This window comes from Ambystoma mexicanum, chromosome 4p (assembly GCF_040938575.1).
Source record: "Ambystoma mexicanum isolate Mex_15411 chromosome 4p, UKY_AmexF1_1, whole genome shotgun sequence".
Lineage (NCBI taxonomy): Eukaryota > Metazoa > Chordata > Amphibia > Caudata > Ambystomatidae > Ambystoma > Ambystoma mexicanum.
The window spans coordinates 1273612022-1273633168 of record NC_090927.1 but is presented as its reverse complement, the minus strand read 5'-3'; the positions used below and the strand labels follow the sequence as shown (position 1 = coordinate 1273633168).

Sequence of the window (21147 nt, the reverse complement as noted above, 5' to 3'; positions counted from 1 at the left end):
GCCCTGATAGCAGAGCAAAAGCCTCGGGCCTTTGTCTATTATCTAGAGGTAGGGGCTGAGAAGGAAAAACTTGGGAAGTTGGAAAAAGAGTGTGCTAGGTTGAACCAAAACTTGAGGGACCATGAAAAGGTAGAGAGTGGCAGGGCAACCCCTGATTACAGTCTGATGCCCTCTGTACCAAGGGCCTCAACCCCATTTACCACCTTGTATGCCCAGGGCACTGCTGACTTCATGTCTACCAGTTCAGAAGAACAGGGAACAATGAGGAAGCCAGACTTAAATATGCCTAGCATGATTGAGCTGACAGGTCAGCATCCATCAGAGACTGATGGACGGGTGTCTCTATTCAGGTTAAAACATGTCATGGCTGATGGATCTGTCCAGGATAGCTCCTATGATGAGTAAATCAGGGAGCTATACTTGTAGAAACATCACCTACAAAGGAACCACTTGGTTTGTTTTGCAGAGAAAAAGGAGTCTGAGTGGAGGTCCCAAGAGAGTATTCTGAAAACATCCACCCAATCAGGGAAGTGGGGGGGAGTTCTCCACCAACCCTGGAAGCAAGGAAGAGTCAGAAGACTACTCTGCTATGCGAAAGAGGGAGTCCAAGGGGAGTGACCCAGAGAGCCCAAGCCACATCAGGGGAGATGAGACTAAGCCCCATAATTCTGGGAGAAACTCCCAAGCTAAAAAAATTAGGGAGCGCCTTAAGCATAGGAATGGGACCTCAAATAGCGTAAGCTCTGAGTCTGAGGGTGAACAGACTCAGGTGCAACGGCAAAAGAAGACTAATAAACAAAAGAGGATTGTGGTGAAATACCCCAATAAACAGATTAAAGCTATTAGAAGTGTTATGACCTTATACCACAAAAATTACACATTTTCTGTCTGGGAGCATCTGGAGATAGGCGACCAGATGATGACCTCTTTCAACATTACAAATGACCAGAATTCCATAGAATATGCAAAATGGACATTCTCTCCAGAATACTCCAGCTTCTTTACTGGGCTGGAAGACCAGAACCTTTCAAGGTGGTCCACCTACAAGGCGGCCATCTTGAAGCACTTCTCCACGCACAGAAACCCCCAGGAGGCCTGCAAGGTGGCCTACAATATGCAGTATGGAGAGGATCAGGCCCCAAGAGAATTTGTTCCGGAACTAAAACGGGCATTTGCACAAACTACTAGGCCAGTGCACACGAATAGTAGGGAATTTATAAATACCTATTTTCATGCACTCCCAAAGTACATCATAATCCAGTTGGTAAGGGATTTTCATGACAGGACCCTGGACTGGGTAATGGAGCAAGCTACCTGGATCTATGAGGTCCAAAAACCCGTAGAGTACAAAAATGTAACCAAAACCCCCAAACCAATTAACACCCCCAGTGCTGGCAAGGTGGCAGAGGTGAATGTTGCCCCCATTTTGGACCTAGAAATGGGGGAGCCCTAAAAATACACCTTCCCAAAACCAACCAATTCAGAGGCAAAGGAGACCATCTGATCAATCACAAGCAGGTGCTAGTTAGGTAGGATACCCCACAAATGTGCCCCTTATCTCTGCCAATTACATCAGCCCTAGGTACAAGGGCAACAGACCCATCTTGGGGTAAGTGTGGACTCCGCAGCCCATCTGTCATTTTGAATAGTGATTTTGCTTCTGATTTCTATGAATGGTTTATGTAGATGATGTTAGGAATTTGAATTCATTGTGTAGTAGGAGTGTTGCATTGTATAGCCACAGTAGTGGTGGCTGCGGTCCTAATTTAGATTTGCTTAATTTTCTTTGAGTTCTAAAACTGTATAAATATGTCATTGTTAAACACTGGCCTGGTTAACAGTCCATCGCGACACTGGGTGTTTGTTAAGGTGGGTGTGAGATGGGTTGGGTGCCTTCTCAAAGTGGAATCTGAGGATAAATAAAGAAAAAGCGTTTTTATTGTGCACCGCATTCATTGTCAGTGGAAAGAGTCCCTGGCTGGAGTGTGTCGTGTTCTAAAACCGTTACACAACCATAACTCGCCCCACCACTGTCCACTGCAAGGACTAACACCCATGACATCAAAGATGACATCACAAATGTCATTGATGACATCACTGATGACATCACATGTGCATTTAGTTTGCATGAAAAGTCTGTAGAAGGGATTCTTAGTATAATGTTGGCACAAAACTGTCAGGGGTCATTGGGAGAAATATCTTGAGCTACGTACTTCATTAAGCAATGCATTGCTGTAAACACCATTGTATTACGGAATTCTTTCCAGTATAGGAACCAACTCATGTAGAAACATAGGCATTGTGTGCAGCATACACCATAGAGGTGCAATATTCATACTCTTGCCATGTTGGATAGTAAATTGATAAATGCTTTCGTAGTAGAGTTTTGTGTGCTGTGAAACATGTAATAAGTTGCTAATGAAGCCCCACTTACTACATAATTGTACTACTACAGACAAAACATAAAGAGAGCACAACACATATAAATATGAGCATATACAGGGAAAGTAAAATAAGCAAGAACGCAGCAGTACTTCTAGAAAGTGTTCATAACATAACTGATTATCTTCATGCACAGAAATGATTGCTGTGTTTTAACCCTACTTCTTCCCCTGTGTATTGTACCATATGATATGACTGGACCCTAAGGAAAGTAGTGTAAGAACAACACATACAAATATGAGCAAATACAGGGAAAGTAAAGTAAGCAAGAACGCAGCAGTACTACCAGAAACTGTTCATAACATAACTGAGTATCTTCATGCATGCACACAAATGATTGCTAGGTGTCAAGGCTGCTTCTTCCCCTATGCATATGTATCATATGATGTGACTGGACTCTAAGGAAAGTAGTATAAGAGCATATGAGAAGGGTAAGATCTACAAATATAGTACCTTTTGAATTTTTAGTTCCTGACTGTCAGTGAAAAAAACACCTGGTCTAGATATGTTAGTAAAGAAAACAAAACGGAGCAGACATGTAATGTCATCAGTGATGTCATCAATGACATTTGGGATGTCATCTTTGATGTCATGGGTGTTAGTCCTTGCAGTGCAGAGTGCTGGCGCGAGTTGTGGTTGCTTAGCTTACCATAACTCGCAAATTTCTGGGGGTTTTCGGTTTTACTTGTAACCATAATATGAATAGATTGTTATTAGTGAAAAGTAACTATAATGTCCCTTTAACAACGTTTTTGCACTGAATTTGATAGGCTTTTTTTAGGGCAACTTAACCATAGGTCCTTTTAACAACGTGTTTTCACTGAATATACATATTTAGAAGTGATGTTATATACTAGTTCACATTAGTCTGAGAAATGGTGCTTGTAGGGTCCAATCCAAGTGCTTAATCCGGAGAAAAGATTGCAGGGGAGGCCAGATTGCTTGTGAGGGGTGAAATCAAAGTGATTCCTGCAACAAAATCCACAGCCTGCGCGATTTATGTGCATTTGTTGAAAAACATCTATAATCAAGGTTTTCGAAGTTTTTAAAATAAAAGCGTGCTCGTTGCAGAACAAATGGCTGTGCCCAAGCAGACCGGCATCCGCAGTTTCCAAAAGGATGCTGTGCGTTAGCATAAAAGAAAGACGCGTCCTCCAAGATGTCTTGACCTTCTTATCTGTGGCATTTTTAAGAAGCCGGACACTCGCCGTGATGCTGGTCTTCCTTTCTGCTGCTCCTTTCTCCCGAGTTAAGCTGGTGTCAGAGGGTTAATCAATCAATCATCCGTGGATCCGCAGCTCTTGGGAGCGGAGGGAGGGTGAGGGGCTGAACTGAAAATCGCGTGGGGTGGGGGGCGGAGGAGGGGCCGTGATTGGAGAGAAAGGGCGTTCAAGACTGAAAAAAAAGAAAGCGTAAAAAGGATGTCTGTGTGAGTCCACACATCACTTCTTCAGCCTCCCCCGGATCACACTCTGCAGCCCTCAAATTCTGGTTGGACGCGCAGAGTGCAGCATCTCCCTCCCGCCTGCTCGTGCCGGGTGCACAGTCAAGAGCTGGCATCGGGCTTCCGAGGCTCCCATCCCCACCGCCGCCCCCAGGTGACAGACATCCAGAGGTGGGGAAGGAAGGGATAGACAGCAGCTGCACCAACATCTGATAAGGCAGAAGGGAGGGGAGATCAAGGGAAGAGTGAGAGGACTCCGAGGTGTCCCATTGCAGTGCTGCAGCCCCAGAGCCAGGGACCTGTCAGAACGGTGCGCAGGGCAGAGAAACGACCCCCGAGGATCCTGCACGGGGAACCGCCGGCCGGAGGCTACTGGCAGTGCCCAGGGCATCGTTAACTGGTAAAGGAGCCCGGACAGGCACCGGTCTTAGCCTGACTTCATAAGGGAATCATTTGTACCCAAGAAGTGTGCAAGGCACTCGCGAGCTGAGCGCAGGACTGCGTCTCCAATTTGGGAAGGCAGCGAACAGAGAGAGGACCCCCGGAGGACACTGCTAAACCCGTGGAAGCTCCAGGTTCGCGTTGGGTGGGACAGGTGACCACAGGCTCAGTAGCGGGATGTCTCCCCTGCCGAAGATGTCCCTTTTGCTGCTGCTGACTCTCTCCCTGATGCCAGCGTGGAAAGCACAGAAACTCTCGGCTATCACGGTAAGATGCGTGTGTGAGTGCGGGGACGGATGGGGGGGGTGCTTTCACGCGGGTCTGTAGTGTTGCCTGCAGGGCAAGCTGCCTTCTAAGCCCCTAGCGCCCCCTTCCATGCAATGGCCAGTGGTGGCTGGAATTCTGGGCGCTCCAGGGCATTCCCCCAGCCCTGCTTGTCGCTGCTCTGGCATTTCAGCTGCATGCTGGCAGGCCGGGCCGGGCAGCAGGGAAGCTCGTGTTACAGCGCTCGAGATTTCCTCTTGACACATACTCATCTTTAAAAGTCAGGGCAACCTCCAAAGTTCTTGTGAGGGTGGGTGGCTGAGGACAGAGAATGCGTGCAGCATGCCTTGACATGCCTGTCATGAGAAGTGACAGCTGAGTTACATTTTACATTTTTTCCCACACGTGTTTAATGGTCTGAAAGTCTCTCTCCGTGTTGGGTTTTGTTTAGAGGTATAGGGGACAGCTAGACCTCTTTGGTTACAGCTCGCTCGTTGGGAATGTACGCATGGTTTACTCATGGCGTCTAATAGTGCACATAAGTAATGGGGGGCAGGGTGTTTGGACGAGCATGACAGGTCCTGATATGTTTTCATCTTAATGTCTGTGGACATGACTTTTGTACCATCTGAGTTGGCAGCTGCGTGTTTACCCAATGGCGACTCATCTCTTGTCCTCCACGGTATGCGCTTAGATGTATGTGGTGAGTTTTATCCTGATCACCCTGGACAGAGCTACCGTTTCTGAAAGTCTTTCGTCTTGACATGTATTGTAGTTTAAATGGCACCTGGACAGCCCGAAGACGCTTCCACGAAGCTACACGGATCACGCTCTTAAAGAAAATACACTGCGTTTTTCGTCACCAACCTGATAAGCCTTGACTTCATCAGACTCGAAGAGGGCTGCCAGCAGCGGGGGTGAATGGGGATGGGGTATCGCCGCCTGATGTTAGCAATAGAGCCGCCCCAGCCCCTACGTTCCGCTCACACGAGCCATCGCCACACTATAGCTGTAGCAGCTTCACAGAGACCGGGCTCTTGTTTGGCATCTAGGCGGCCAGGGCGGCCGGGTGGTTTCAGGATCGGGTTCTCCGTCCGGGGGTCGCTGAATACAAGCAGCCCCCCCCCCCCACCCAGGGGTATAATGTGATGTGTGATGGCAAAGTTGAATGGGCCGCCAGCGCCTTAGCCAACTACCAAGTGCTGCCCTCATCAGACTCGAGAGAACGGAATCTAAGTGACAAGAAAAACGTTCTGCCTAATGTCTTTCCCTGTTAGGACACTACAGTCGAGCGTAGGAAGATGTCAAAGTTTTCCACCGTGAAAGTCCCTTGTTCGCTGGGAGGTCCAGGGCAGGGGGAGGCCGGTGGCTCAGAACGCCTGGATTCATGCAGCCCTTCCGGGCAGCGCGTGCATCTGTTTTGAAAAGTGAAACCTTCGGGTTGGATATGATTTACGACTGGTGGAATGCTGAGGCAGCGGCTTGCAGGTTTCCTGCTCGCAGGATGCACCATGAAATCGCATGCGGGACAGTCCGACTCTGCCACCAGACTTTAGGTAGAATGCCGTGGAATGAGGGCGGTGTCAGCTATTACTAACACTGGCAGCCAGAATAAAGGGACTGCAGAACGATTAACCACCAGTTATTACTTGAAGGGTACTTCAACCGGTTGAGTGCAGCCTTGGGATGGGGAGAACGGGACACTTGCTAACCAATAGAAATCCAGTCAAGATCTTGCTAGTTGTGCTTGTCATGTGTGAATGATTAGGTGCTCCTGGAATGCATGTATCTTTTTTGGTATTCGGCTACGTGTAGTGTCACTTTTGGCGTTGCAGGGCAGAGGTAATGTTAAACTTGTTTCTTTTATGATGCATGTTTGTAGGGAGTGGGGGCATGGAAAGAAGGGCCAACCAGGGAAGAGCCCAGGCTTGCATGCAATGCAGAAGTGCTGTTTCCAAAGTGGCACACACATATCTGTGGTTTACAGAACTTTTGGCTCTATGAGGTGTAAGAATTCACTAGTCACTTCTGGGGAAGTTATGACGAATCAACTTCCGGGACACCAGTGGTCCAGAGATGAATATCGGTTTCTAAACCATCAATCAGCCCCACACCTCTAGCACACCAGAAGGGATCCGAACAGATGGGAAACACAAGCAAATTATAAACCTCCTTGTCCAACTTTGGTAACGTGGACGAAGCAGCAGGCTTATGTCCACAAGGTTGTGGATCATTGGTTAGTTGCAACACAGCAAAAATACAATTATTACCCAATGATAAAAGGGACTGTCCAGTCAAGGTTGTATAAAAAAAACCTCTACTTTAATATTATTACGATAGACAGTTCGAGCACACTACAAAATACAACTCACCCTGTAAAGGAATGCAGAGGACAGACAGTTTCAAGAAGGAAAGGGGATGCACTCTGGATACTGACAGGAGGTTAGTCGGTAAAGTAATACATCACAATAGGTCTAAAAAATGCCACTAGGGGCCTTCGGAGAAGGACCAGGGGGACAGAACCACAATGTACCCTGTGCTTGTAGAAGTTCTTGGTGCTCGACAGTGTAGAGTCGGTTTCAGGGTGCTTTTCAGTTTCTGCGACAGAGTTCATGATGGGAGCAGCGGGTATCAGGCAGCAGGCAGTTTGGCAAACGAAGCTGGACGAACGGCTGCAGGCTGGCCTACATTGCTGGGGGCCAGGAATCGTTGTCTCAGTGCTGCTTGGTGGGTCTGAAGCACTGGTCGAGGCGTCTTCGGCAGCGCAAGTGACTGTGGCATAACAACAGTCAGTGGTGCACTCAGTTGCAGCTTGAGGGGCTTGACTAGCTCGAAAATGTCCTTAAAGGCGGACGCTGGTTGATGCTTGTCAATGCACTCCTCCTAGCTTCTTCACTGGGCTTGTGTCGTCCTTTAAGCCAGAGGGCCCAAAGCTGAGGAGAGTGTTACAGACAACGGCCTCGTCCTTGGTTTGGTTCAGAGACTCTCTGGCACTTCCCACCTAGGAAGCCTGCTTGCAGAGCCTAGCATGGCAAGCTGTGTGCTGGCTGGGTACCGGTACTGGAGCTGCTAGAGGGTCCTCTGGAATCAGTATCACCCTCTGTTCCCTGGAAGATGTTTAGGGGAGGGATCTTGCTTCCCTCTTAGGAAATCCTGGCCTCACTGGCCGAAGCTGTAAGGCAGACTGTACCTTCAGCCAGGGTTCAAATTAGTTCTTCTTGTTACTCCTTGCAAAGTCTTCAGATGATCTGGCAAAAGAGGGGCTCAATTCACTTTTAAAGCCAAATGGGCCGCAGTGATTGGTGTAGGCTAAGCCTACCTTAATAAACCAATCCTGGGTCCCCACCAACAATCTCCTTTATGCTTGAGGTCACAACCAAAGTGCTTTGTAACAGAAAAGGTAAAGTGGTGAAAACATGTAATACTAAATCCCACCCCTCTTCCTGTCTGCTGTGTATCAAAGAGTCTCTCTAGTTAATGGAGCTCTCTGTGGTTCCTGATAAAAGCGACAGGTCTCCCTTGAAGTTGGAGTGAGAATAGACTTTCTGTCTCCATTAATCCACATACTTGTACCTTCTGAATGTGGTCCCCCTGCAGGGCTTGCCTACTGTAAATACATAGTCCCAGACATGGCAGGTCAGTGCACTTGATACTGGGAGGCAGGAGCTGGCTTCAGGTTGACACTGTGCATATCAAAGGTTGTTGGGGGGGTTTCCTGTCTTTTGTTAATATTTAGCAGTAGGCCCCATGTGGACCTGTTTGAAGTATACTCTGTTGGTATGTTAGTTATGTTAATTGCTGCCACCATCTGCAGAGGGTAAACAAACTGACAGGCCAGATCCATGGTGCCTTTGATAGTTAATTAGGCTGGCCATGGCAGGAGAAAGGTTTTTGCCCTCCCCTTCTGAGATACATCATGTCAGAGATCAACTAAATATGACAGGGAAGACGGCACCTGTCGGCTGTGTCCACCCAGAGTACACAGGTCCATGTGTATGTCATGCAGTGAGCATAGGAAAATGTGTGCAGATTAGCCCGACACATTTTCCAGAGGTTGATCTACCATCATTCTATTTCATATAAAATATAAACAATACACAGTTGAGCGCACACCCACCGTGCAGATGGTCAAATTCCTTACAGAAGTTCATCCAGCCTATTCATTCTGTATATTCTAGTTGGTTTTCACCTTGTTAATATGGACTGGCTTAGAGTATCACACATAGGTTGGAGGCTGGTAGGCACTTGGCAGCCATGGAGGGAATGTTGTCTAGGCTGGGAATGCTGCCCATAAACAATCTATGGCATCTTTCCATTTCTTCTTCAATGGGACCAACTATTTAGGCACTGGATTCTCTGAGAATGTCCTCTGGGCCCACCCCGTCCCAAACGCCACTCGTGAGACTGGAAAAATACAACAGTGGGATAAGGAGATTCTTCTCAAGCCATGGGGGCTGCAATTATTCCAGCACTAAAGATATACAGACTTCAAGCCCTTTCCTCCTCCCTCTATGGAGCAGGAATATGGGGCCATATGAAAGTTCAAGAGCTAGCAATAGTCGCAAACACATTTATCATCGCTACCCGTGCAGCTGAAGGGCACCACAGATGCTAGCTTGCTCATGGAAAGCGATCTTTGCCCCATAGAACGCACCTTTAGCTTCAAACCTGTATTCTTTTGGATAAGAAGAATCTGAACCACTCCAAGTTTGGTAGAATATTGAGAAGTTATATCCCATGTCTTGACTCTGGAAGGTTCGAGATCCCTCTCATGGCGGAAGCACGCAAAGTCAAGGCTGGACATCATTAGGCCATGCTTTATACGCATCCTCTATATTGACTTTCAGATTAATACCCTGAGGACGGCCAGCTTTACGAGTAACTGGCAGGATTCAGGGGCCCAGAGCGCCTGATCTGCGGAGCTCAGGGGGAATCTATTCTCCACGTCTTGCTATTTTGCGCAGGATATAAGGATCTTTAAATCCAAGTATCTATTCTCAATATTCAGGGATGCGGGCATTCAATGGACGGATGAGACCCTGACCTACCATAAACGAACAGATGATTTGAACACTGTGCACTAATTCACCAAATACATCCAGCGGGAATTGTTGAGTAGGGAAAGGGCATTCAAAAATAAATCTCGCTCCCATGATGAACTAACTCTTAGCCTAAATAAGACGGCCAAACCAAGTAATGCATATGCCCTCTGCCTCGGAAGCACAAAGTGAGAACTTGAAAGTTCCCTTCTAGAGATGTCCCAATTACTGCCCAAAGTTTTGAATGGCCATTCAAAAGTTTTATTCTGTTTTTAGGAATTTAAACCCTCAATTTTAGACCCCCCACAACCCCAAGATCGACCCAGTTTGCTCCTGATTTAAGATAATTATTTGTCAAATATTGGGGAGGAACAAAGCCATTTCTTTGTATCTTGTATACCTGCCCTGAAAATGTCTGGTTTTTATTTGTATGTGCCATTGTTGTTAGATCATCTGGAATTAATGTGTGGGTGTTATGTTTATGGAATTAATGTGTGGGTGTTATGTTTCTGTTCTTTGCATTGCTGCAACCTTTATGACTTAACTGCCAAATGAAGTGCGTTTTTCATTTGATGTGATTTGATTTCTTTAGGCCGCACACATGAACATTCGGGTGGCAAGTGAGGGTTCTCTGTTGGTGGGGGCAGCGAGTGTGATTAGTTTCTTTTGGGACCATGATTGTACAGGACCAGACATTAGGAAGAGACAGCGTTTTGTGGCCTATATTGTGGAGTGTATCATGAAGTGAAACCCAATGCAGTAATCACCATAACGATTTGATGAGAAGGAACTAAAAGCAGCTCCAGGGTAGCGCACATCTAACATATAGCATGGGCCCCTTTGGGAGTAGGGAGATATTACTCATAGGGCAGCATCTACAATGGCACAATCCCATTGGAAAATGCTTTGTAAATCAAGCCCGTAGCGTGCAGCATATATATCTTACAGACAAGGAGCAGGTACTCTGAAACTACTACGGTGGTGATTTGGTGCAGTGTAAAAGCAGAGTAACATAACACAACATATGACATGCATATTATAACGTTTGTGTTCAATTACATGTGGCCCATTACATCAAGTGTATGATTTAGTGTCTTTGGGTCGCAGGGCATCTACAATGGTGACTACCCCCTCACCTTTGTGACAGCCATCAGGGCTGAAAAGTCATCTAAATGAGGAACATTGCACTTTGCAAATATCACTTAACACAACAACTGGATCAGTGCCAGACATGGATGGGCTGTGCGGCGGTACAGCGCCTCACACTCCTGATCTCCATGCAGCCTACATTTCTGCCATAGTATTTATTTGAAGGACACTGGTGATACACATACTTACCCAGCACGTTACACGGCTCCTGGCATTGCTGCCTTACAAAATCCTTTTAAATACATCTTTGTTATCAGTGGCTCATTTAAATGAGAGGCTCTTTGATCGTGCTGGACAACAGCAATTGAGCAATGGTTAATTATAGAGACCCTGATCTGTGACAATGCACCATAACAATCGTGCATATTTCATCATAATGCAAATGTGATGGGAACTTTTACATCTGGAAGTCCATCACAACTTTGTTTAGCTACCCATTATGTTCCTTTAGTAAAGACAGTGAAACAGAGTCACAACACAACCCTCTATTTTAAACTGTGTATTTCATTGACATCAACTGTTTGATAGTCACAAAAAAGGCTTTGCTTTTTTGGAACTTTATATTCCCTTGACATTATCTATAATAGCACGTTTCCTGTCATCCCTGTCGTCTTGAATAACGACAACAATCAGGTGACCAGGTCACATATTGTTTTTGGTATGTTTCTCTACATCTTGAAATAAGAGTTGTGTAACCTAAAGGACCATGTTCTGGTCCACATTGCTTTTCGTCCTGGTACTCATGGGCTTCAATGTAGGATGGTGAAATCAACACAAGAATCATACTGTCGATTTTTAACGTCTTTCTATACGAGTCATATTTTTGTTAGGCTGGTTTATTATGTGATTAGTGTACTTTTCAAGTCACAGTTTTAATATAGTGTCATTTTATCTCCCAGTAGACAAACATGAATGCATACTTGTTGCAGATTGATCTGAGAATGTATGTAGCCAAGACATTGCAGACTGTACTTACATTGTTGCTTCACATTCAAACCAAAGTGCATGATCACAGAGGAATCATTGTATCTCAATGGCCTTATTACGAGTTTTCCCCAGTGCGGATACAACGGTACCGGTAAGCTTGCCGTTACCGTTGTATCCAGACCAGAAAACTCTGAATTGTGCTCGAGGGTGCCTTTCATACTGCCAGGTCTGACCTGGCGGAATGAAAGGCACTCGCGAGCACAGCATGCCTGTATCACAGGCACCGTAACGATTGGTGCTGGTGCTACAGGCATCCCCATTCCAGCACCTGCGAAAGGGCAATTACCGGATCCGGCAGGGCCAGAATACCCCGGTAATTGCCCAATAACGGGTGCCGGATTTTTTTGCAGGTTTGGAGGTAGCCTGCCTGTGTTACAGGCATGGCTACCTCCAAACTTGTTTTTTTGGCCCATGTGTCTTATCTGTCAAAGTTGTGGGTCTTACAAATGGTTCTGTTCACAATGTTTTCTATTAAAAAACCTCATTGTTTTGATTTGATAGACAATAGTATTAATCCATCAACATTACAAGCTGGTATTCAGATATGACATATCACAAAGTTATTTATCTTTTGATTTGCTCATAGCAACTTCATGTAAATTAACTTTCGATGATGCTCTCAGGTTTCAAAGCATGATGTCCCTCCCTATAATTTCAAAGCATATGTAAATTAGGGGCCCACGCATCTTTTTTCTTCATAGGGCATCACCAACCCCATAACTTGCAGTACATAACATAAACATCGAGAATGCAGGTCTCTGGAAGTGAAATTCTGCTCAGCTGTAATGCACTTTAGGCTTGCAAAGCAAAGGGACGTTCTGCACATTAACAGAAGTGATCAGCCAGTGAAAGTGTTCTCTACTCTGTGACTTTTTTTTAAATGGGGCGGAGTGGTAAATCACGCTAGGTGTGATAATTACATGCATTGCTTTACCTCTCCACCCCACTTTTGAGCAGTGAAGAAGCTGAATAAGGGTATGAAGTGGGGATAAAATCTCTGCAATGCATTGCTTGTCAGTATCGTTAGTGTGTTTCATTTTACGCCTGCATGAGATGTGTACGATGGCATACAACAAATGGATTCCTGTGGAATCTGTCTCAGTTTTGCACCTGGTCAAGATCAGGTGGATTCCATAAGTACACCCTAATTTCAAATGCGGCAGAGTGAGTGATACATCAGGATGTAAAAGGAAAGCATAATGCTTTTACAGATTGATTTAAGTCTCTGCACCATTTTGGAGCAGTGATAATGTGGAGGAGGGGAACAGAGCTCAGGTAAGACCTCCGCTCTGCGTTGGCCCTCCGTCTCACCAGTGTGTTCCATTTTTAGGATGAATGAGATTTTTCACAAATAGATTCCTACTGAATCCACCTTGGTTTTGCATTTGGTCAAGACCAGGTGCATTCCATTAGTAGGCAATGCCTGAAAAGCTGAAAAGCACATCTTGAGGTGGCACTTCCTTTTACACAAGATGTACTACATAATGGAAGAGTAAAAGCAAGTTTACCTAACTTTTACACTTTGTTGTGCACTCTGCCTCGTGGACCCTTACAAATGCACATAGGGGACTCCACAATATGTAAGCTCTAACGTTGGTGATCAATGTTTTATAAAATGACCCTCACAAATGCCACCTGCAAAGCGTAAATGCAGGTGGTGTTTACTTTTCTATGAGACAGAGTGGAAATTGGAAGAGTAAATGCAAGTTTGCCTCACTTTCATTCCTTCCTTGTCCACTCCGCTTCATGGACCTTTAACATTACATGCAGGGGTATGGGTGCCTACTTTTCATTTTCAGTACAAGGTCAAAAACTACCCAAGCCCCTCCCCCTCCCCTGTAACTATGAGAAAGTAACCAAGCCCACCTGCTTCCCAGGTGGACATTTTGCATTTTAGAGCACATTTTACAGAAAGAATATCAACACATCTAAAGAATGTATAGGTTGAACTCAACATATTATTTTTCAGTTTTCTGCTTTGGAGAGTGTCACTCAACTTTAAAGAATTCACATTTCAAGTGGACCCGTGATAATGCAGCCTCTCAGGGATGTCATTTGGGGGTCACAGCTGCGACTCCTGAGGTCTCCCTTGCTACCTTGTGTTCTACCTTGCTAACTCTAAAAGAAAATGTTTTTTTCTTTTTTTTTTAAATGTAAGCTCCTGGACTTTGAGCAGCGCCATGTTGCTCTTTGTTTCTGGACTGACTGGCTTTCTTGTTCAGGTCTCTTAAAAAACATGGGGTTCCACAATTCTAACACTTTGATCAGTGACCCAAATAAGAAAGAATATGAATAACAACGTATGTGTCTGCCTGGAATTCTATACAATCGCTGGACTCAATAAAGGTTTATTTCAGGCACACTTCAAGGGTGAGTCACTGATTTAATCGCTTCCTAAACACCTCAACTCTGCCTTTCATCCTTCTGAGGTCGATAAATGAGTACCGACACAAGTTGGGTGATATTGTATGTATATTTGTTCTACATAAAGTGCTCAAGGGTAAGTGCTATATAATAAAACATAGTTATCATTTGGTATTGGATGTCGACTTGCATTCACAGTAATTTGATAATATGGGCCTATACACACTGATATTAACGTTACATATGGTGATCCATTCTTGTATGAAATGTATATCACATTATAGTGATATCATAATCATATTTTTCTTAGTGTACTTATGAACAATGCTATGTGATGCCACTTCCTGTTTTGTCAAGGGGTGAAAGGCCCTGTTCCATCGCTTCCTCTGATGTGACTTCAGGGTGGGGTCAAATGACATCACTTCCTGGGATGTCATCAGAGGACAAGGGTCATGTGATGCCACTTCCGCTACCCCTGGCATTTTGGTGAAATTACACCCCCTGTAGCCACTTGTAAAGGTTCAGTAGTTCCGCATAAGAGAAAGCTATTTTAGGGTTAGGTTGAGACTTGCAGATGGAGGAGTATGTGTGAGAATGAGAAAGAGAGAGAGAGAGAGAGGGAGACATAGAGATATAGAGTAAGGAGATGGAGTACAGCAAGGAGAATGAGAGCCATAGGGAAGGGAAGAGTGAGACAGAGAGAGAGAGAGAGCGAGAGAGAGGAATGAGAAAAAAGAAGACCAGTTGGATTGCAATAGAAAGGGGGAGGGAAGGGAAGTACGGGGAGAGTGAGAAAAAAGTGAATCAGATGTGTGGAGAGTGGTGGATAAAGGTGGAGTGCCTTATCGAGAAAAAAGAAGGTGCAAGAGAGAGGATGTAGGAAAAGAGAGAGTGAGACGAGAGATAGAGAAACATGAGACACACAAGCAAATGAACGAGAAGCAAAGAGGGCGAGAATCAGAAAGTGAGTGTGAATGAGAATAAAACGCAATCCGCAGATTATCAAATAATGGGATAGAAAGTGGGGGTGGGGTGGGTGGTTAAGTCACAGTGAAAGAAAAGCAACCAGCCTGTGAACAGAAGGTGCCAGAACGAGCGCACCCTTACATGGGACAGTGACGATGAGGTGAAGCAATCTGTTTTAAATAGTGCATTATACCTTTTTTAAAGAAACTTCCTCTCTGCTTCAGTGTCTGTGATGCATTGCCTAATTCCTTTAGTAAATTAATCCTGCTGCTAGTGTGCTTTTGTTATGTATAAAGAAGGCCTTCCATCTTTATTCTAATTCGGAGACAACACTGCTGTTAAAAATCACTAGGGTAGTGGCGGTTGACAGCGTCGACGCAGATAGTTGGAATGATATTATCATACCTTTTCGAAGCAGCAACTCGAACAATAGAAACATGCACCATCTACTGTTCAGTCACGAGAATCCGGCAGTGGCTTTGCAGGGCGCGTAGATGACCCTCTTGATGGACCACAAGTGTGTGTCATGCACCCCCGGTATATGGAATCGGCTCTTGAGAGACACACCGTCAAACACCGGTGTCAATATAAGTTGGTGCCGACTCGAGACAGGCACAGCGCTGCGCCCAGATACAAACAGTCACTGTAAAATATGGGGCTGTTGTCTTTTTCTTTTGGTTTGGTTGGCCATGGGGAGTATTTTTTCCATGACTATTTAGACACATTCCACATTACAGTGAAAAAAAGTTCACTCTGTGAGTTACAAGAAGCTCGTTAATAAATCATCCGGACTTCCCCTCTGCAGTAGTTTGGTGTATGTGTCATAACATTTTGCTCCTCTGTTTATTTCCTTTGCCGCCTCAATTTTACTGCAATGTCGTGTAAATCAAGTTGGCGTTTTGTCTGTGAGTGTCTGTATGTCTCGAGTGAAGAATGGTGCTGGAGGGGCAGCCGAGGGAGGGGCTTAGAGTTCGGGCAGATGGCCCCTTAATCATGGGAGGCAGCACTTGAATGCAATGGGCCTGATAAACAAACACGTATTTCAATGGCCCAATCCCATTGAAAAGAGCTCTGTAAATCAGGTCCAATGTAGTGTAACTGAGTCTTATATAGCATGTCTTCTGCCATTTTGACAACATCGCAGTTCTAGGTTCTGCAATATTAGGTGGGTGGGGAATAGTGAAAGCCGAAGGAGAGGCCAGCTGTGAATCCTGAAGCGTTGATGAGTGCCCATTGTTTGTGTGCCACTGAGATTGCTCTTGATTTGGACCCCAGGTGAAGTGCTCTATTGCCTACTAACAGTGAGTTTTCTGTGGGAGTAAATGCCCAAGGAATGCAAATCATAATTTAGTAGGTATATTTTAAAACTGTGTTTACAAATACAGAAATACAGTGCTGTTCTCTTTGCTGCGTAATAACAATTGCAAGCAGGTGCCACTGAAAACGGCCTTTGTTAAAGTGGTTACCATTGAAGAGGCTGTATTTATCCGAATCGCCTAAGACCCCCAATTGAGCCTATATTTGCAACACATTTGGAAAACATTAGCAACATTATACACTCCTTTCGAGTTCCTGATGTGTAGGGAATGTAGAACACCTTGAGGGAGGATTGACTGCTTAAAGGCTCACAGTCGCCTGGTGTGTCTGGCATTGTCCCTTTGTCTATGAAGTAAGGTTGTGGACCCTATTCCTTCTTGAATATTTTAATTTACTGTTGCGGCTTTTGGCGCAAAAAACAAACAACAAAATGAAATATGAAACGATAAATAAACATGGATACAACATGAATACAACATGAATACTAGACACTCTAAATATATTTGTCAAGACCACTACTTTGATAAATTAAACTTTATTCCAAGAGCAAACAAATAGTCATTACTGCACCAGTCAACGGAAAAGCAAATCTGACAAAGGGTCACCACTGAAAAAAGCGTCATACCCAAGCCGCAAGACCGCAACCATGGAACAGTGGCTTTCCCATTACTTTGAAGTTAACATACTTTTGTATTCTGCATTTTATTTCATAGTACATTTTGACCAGGCTGAAGGGGGTTCACACTTAACATGTGTCTGCAGTTAATGGCTGCCTGCAAGTGCTTACTATGTGAGTCTTCAAAACCAAGACTGAAATATGTGCCCATTACAGAGTGAAGGCTCGTCCGTAATGGGCAACCGGGTGCCAACTCCCACTCATCATGGTGGACCCACCAAATGCAGAGAAATGTGGTTTGCATTTACATTTCAGTTCCCCAGCGGTCATGCCTAATAAGCCATGTAAGGTTGGGGCATTTTGCCTACCCAGCCTTGCCTGGCCCATTGCGAATGCAGCCTGGTGAACTATCACCCTAAAAATGTATAGGGGGGGGTCACTGCTGTGCCTCACTGAACACTTAGGGGCATTTTGGCAGGGAGATTGAGGTGCTCCAGCTCCACTCTGAACCAGGAAACTCTCCCTACTTCCTGGTTCCTGTCTGCGTGGACAGAGGGAGTCTGGCAACCCTCCAGACATCGTTCTTTGCCTGCCAAGCCATTACAAAAGGGGAAAGACCATATGCAAATCAGGCTTGGTGCTACCCCAAAAGGGGTAGTCCAGCCCGAACTGCTTAGTCACATCCCTTCTGCACGAGACCACCAGCATCCCCAAACATGTTGCAGCCTTGTTGGTCCTCATCAGAGAGGAGTAGCTTGGGTCTCTAGGCCCAGATGGCACCGGACCCACATCTGGGCTGACCCGTCTGACTTGGGGTGACAAAGCAAACCAAAAGAGGGGATGGCTGGCAAATTTTGAATTAATCATAACCTTTGGCATTGCTCTGGGCAACCCTTCTTACTGTGGCATGGCATCTTTTCCTGGTGTTAAGGGAAAGTCCAACATGATGAGTGTTCTTATGTGGCTATACCGGCTTATGTTTTTGCATCCAGTCTGGACAGGCTTTCTTACTATGGCATGGCATTTACTAGTGTAATTAAGGACAAATACAACATGATGAGTGTTCTTACATATGGGGGAGGAGGGTGTTTGTGAAGCAAGCAAGGACACATTTTCTTACTGTAGCATGGGGTGTGATACTGGCTTTTATGGACTAGGACAACATGAGGAGTATTCTTACATGGCAATACGGGCCTTCATTTGTGCACCTAATCTGGACAGGTGTATATCCTGTCCTTGTAATTCTTTCCTGTTCTCAATGGCATCAAGGTTAACACCATTATGGGTGTTCTTACATGGTTATACTCGCCAGTAATTCCAGTCTGCAAATGTTTCAAACATGTCCCCAAAGGTTGCACCATCTGAAAAAATGTAGGCCAGTATAATAACATAAGAGCCCTTTCTTACTGTGCAATGGCATTTCTTGCAGGGATCAAGGGTGAAGCCAACATGATGAGGGTTCCTACTGGCCTACAATGGTGCAAACAGTATAGATATGTTTTCTTACTCTGCCAACAGTAGAACTCGGTGGCATTTAGATAATATTTGGTCTAAATATCAAATGACAAAATTTGTAGGAAAATAACAACAAAAAATTGTAGAACGACACGTAGTGCATGCCCAGAATGAAATATTTGTTTCTGTCCTTCAGCACTGTAAATAGCTTATGCTTCTGCAGGTCTGGTGCTAGACAAAAACCCTATATATACATAATATGAACACAAATACATATATAAAGTGAAGAACAATAAATAACCTATTGCAATGAATATAATCAAAAGAATGATATTATCTCCCATTGCTTGAAGAAACACGTAACACACAACCTAGTAAGATTGTTGTTTTGTCTCCCCTGTTCCCCTCCCTTGCCTTGTCATGCTCTGAAACACTTGTGTATGAGCGTGATAGAAATAAAATATCAATTCAATTCAACCCATAAAAGAAAGTTAGAATGCACTAAAATGGTATTGGAAAAAACAACTCCAATAGATTTATTAACACTCCATATGGTACAATCATGACAAGTTTAAGTGTAACTGAATGGTTGAGAACAGCTGTGGAAATAAAAAGCAAAAGGAAGGCACAAAAGTGGTTATAGGGCCATTCATTTTCATAGCAATATTTAAAGTAGCAAAGCAGATAAGCCATATCTTGCATCTACAAAACTTGAAGAAGAAAGATTTTTGTTTATGAGAGAAAACATAATTCCTACTTTTTTGTTAAAGAAATTATAAGATATAACCTGTTTTATTTAAAAGCAACTACACCACAACACTGACCAAGACTGTGGCACATTTTGTATTTCTTTGCATAAACATTAAAACTTTTACTAAAATAAAATAAAATAATCTTAACTATAATGAAATCTTGGATGAAAGAAAGCTCAATTAAGAATCCAGTTGAAAAGGTTTTTATAGCAGGATTATTCACCACTGACCAGATCTTTATTCTCCAGCATGTTGTGCACGGTTATATTTTTGCGAACAATATGTCTCTCTGTTTGTTGCTTTTTGTTAAACGTTTGATCTACGAGATCAAAGGTTTGGGTTAAGTTTACTAAAGCAAGTCTGGATATGAAGCATCTGGAGATCATGATGGAGGAATCATTCAAGCCAAAGTGTGTGTTGAACTACTGGAACAAGTTTCAGAATTCCCCTAACTAGGCACAATAATTTCAGCAGGATTGCACTGCAAATTGCATTTATCATCATCCATTCGGAAGGTTAAACTTTCCTATAGGCAATAACTAAAAAAAAACATAAACAAAAAACACAATCTCACACCAAGTGGTCACATAATGGTACTAGAGCCAAATATCAAATTGATGAGAGATGTGGGACTTAGACAAATAAGTAGATATAACTGGGATACATGTAAATTCCTTTTGGAAAAAGTTACTACCAAAGAGCTTCCCTAAAATGGGATTGATAATGGGCATCGGATCGGCCTCATTACAAGCCAGTGCCAGAACTAGCCCTGCCAGATATGCAGTAAGAAGTGCATTTTTTGAGAAAGACAACTCAGTTGACAAAGCTGACAAGGAATATTTGCAAAAATTGAAGTCTCCTACACACATGAGAGCCTTGACATCTGATATATACTTGTTGGATATGGCTGAGATACTCATGTCTGGCAGAGCTATGACACTCACTTATTATGTTTTTTTAAGACCCCTAAAAGAGATGGGGTGAGGAGATGCATTCAAATCTAATGGCAGAATTGATTTCAAGTATGAAGATCCCATGGCAGGATCGGTTCAATCTAGCTGGCCATCAACCTCGCTGTTTTAGGATCCTGGTAGACCCCAAGAAGGAAGACATTTTGCTTTGGTGAGAAGCGATAAGCTCTATCTAGCTGCTATTCTGAAACAATGGAAATGTCAGAGAGATGAGATATTGAAAAGCAGTTTGAAAAAGAATGAACTGTTTGCAATATTTATGAAACTTGTAGGCTTTTTAACACAGGTTCCCTTAACAGATAACTGTGAAAACATTATTTTTAAAGAATCCCTTAGCCTGCAAAAACATAGAATGTCCTTTTTAGGATCCAGCTGTTGACATGTGCTCTCGAAGCAGGCCCAGTGTGTTATATTAACCTAGGAGCAGTGAAACCACGGTAGGAGTTCAATTTGAGTTCTGAGTCAATGGCCTGTTCTAATACTATATGAATTGTAAATGTATAAAGTTGTGTCTCTTGTCAATGGGGGGGGGGGGAGAGAGAGGAGACTCAGATTGTCATTTGTAAACTATGCTGGGCATGCTGCAGCGGAATAAGCCTGTCTCTCTGAGTTGTAAACTAACATTCTGTTTTGGTGTTTCATTTTGCCTTAAAGATATTTTCTTAACACAGGCGAGAATACTAGAGTATTCTCTCACAGAAAATGTGCAACATGTTCTTTTAATGTGCCCTTATATGCTACACTGTGTTCACTGTGACTGGTCACTCATCAGGAAGTGGAGGAAATGCGCAATGTGAAAACAGCAATGACCTTTCTTTTTTGGAAATCTCGATAAAGCCATCACCCAGGTGGTAGGGTCTTTTCTGCTTTCTGCTTGGAGAGTCGGAGCGAAACAGCTAGTATAAACATGGAAAAACTGCCCCTGCTAAGGAGCAAGGGG

The 21147-nt window shown here is 44.2% G+C and overlaps 1 protein-coding gene across 3 annotated transcripts in view; it reads left to right on the top strand.

The window, feature by feature from the left end:
- The first annotated feature begins 3925 nt into the window (after positions 1-3925).
- SMOC2 (SPARC related modular calcium binding 2) overlaps positions 3926-21147 on the top strand; it is an 884027-nt gene continuing 866805 nt past the window's right edge. For 2 of the 3 annotated variants that reach the window (XM_069606960.1, XM_069606962.1), the window contains exon 1: positions 4373-4594. In XM_069606960.1, coding sequence (XP_069463061.1) covers positions 4505-4594 — 90 coding nt within the window. In that variant the 5' untranslated portion in view covers positions 4373-4504. Of the gene's footprint in view, positions 4595-21147 lie in introns of all 3 variants that reach the window. The other variant, XM_069606961.1, reaches the window with a different exon arrangement.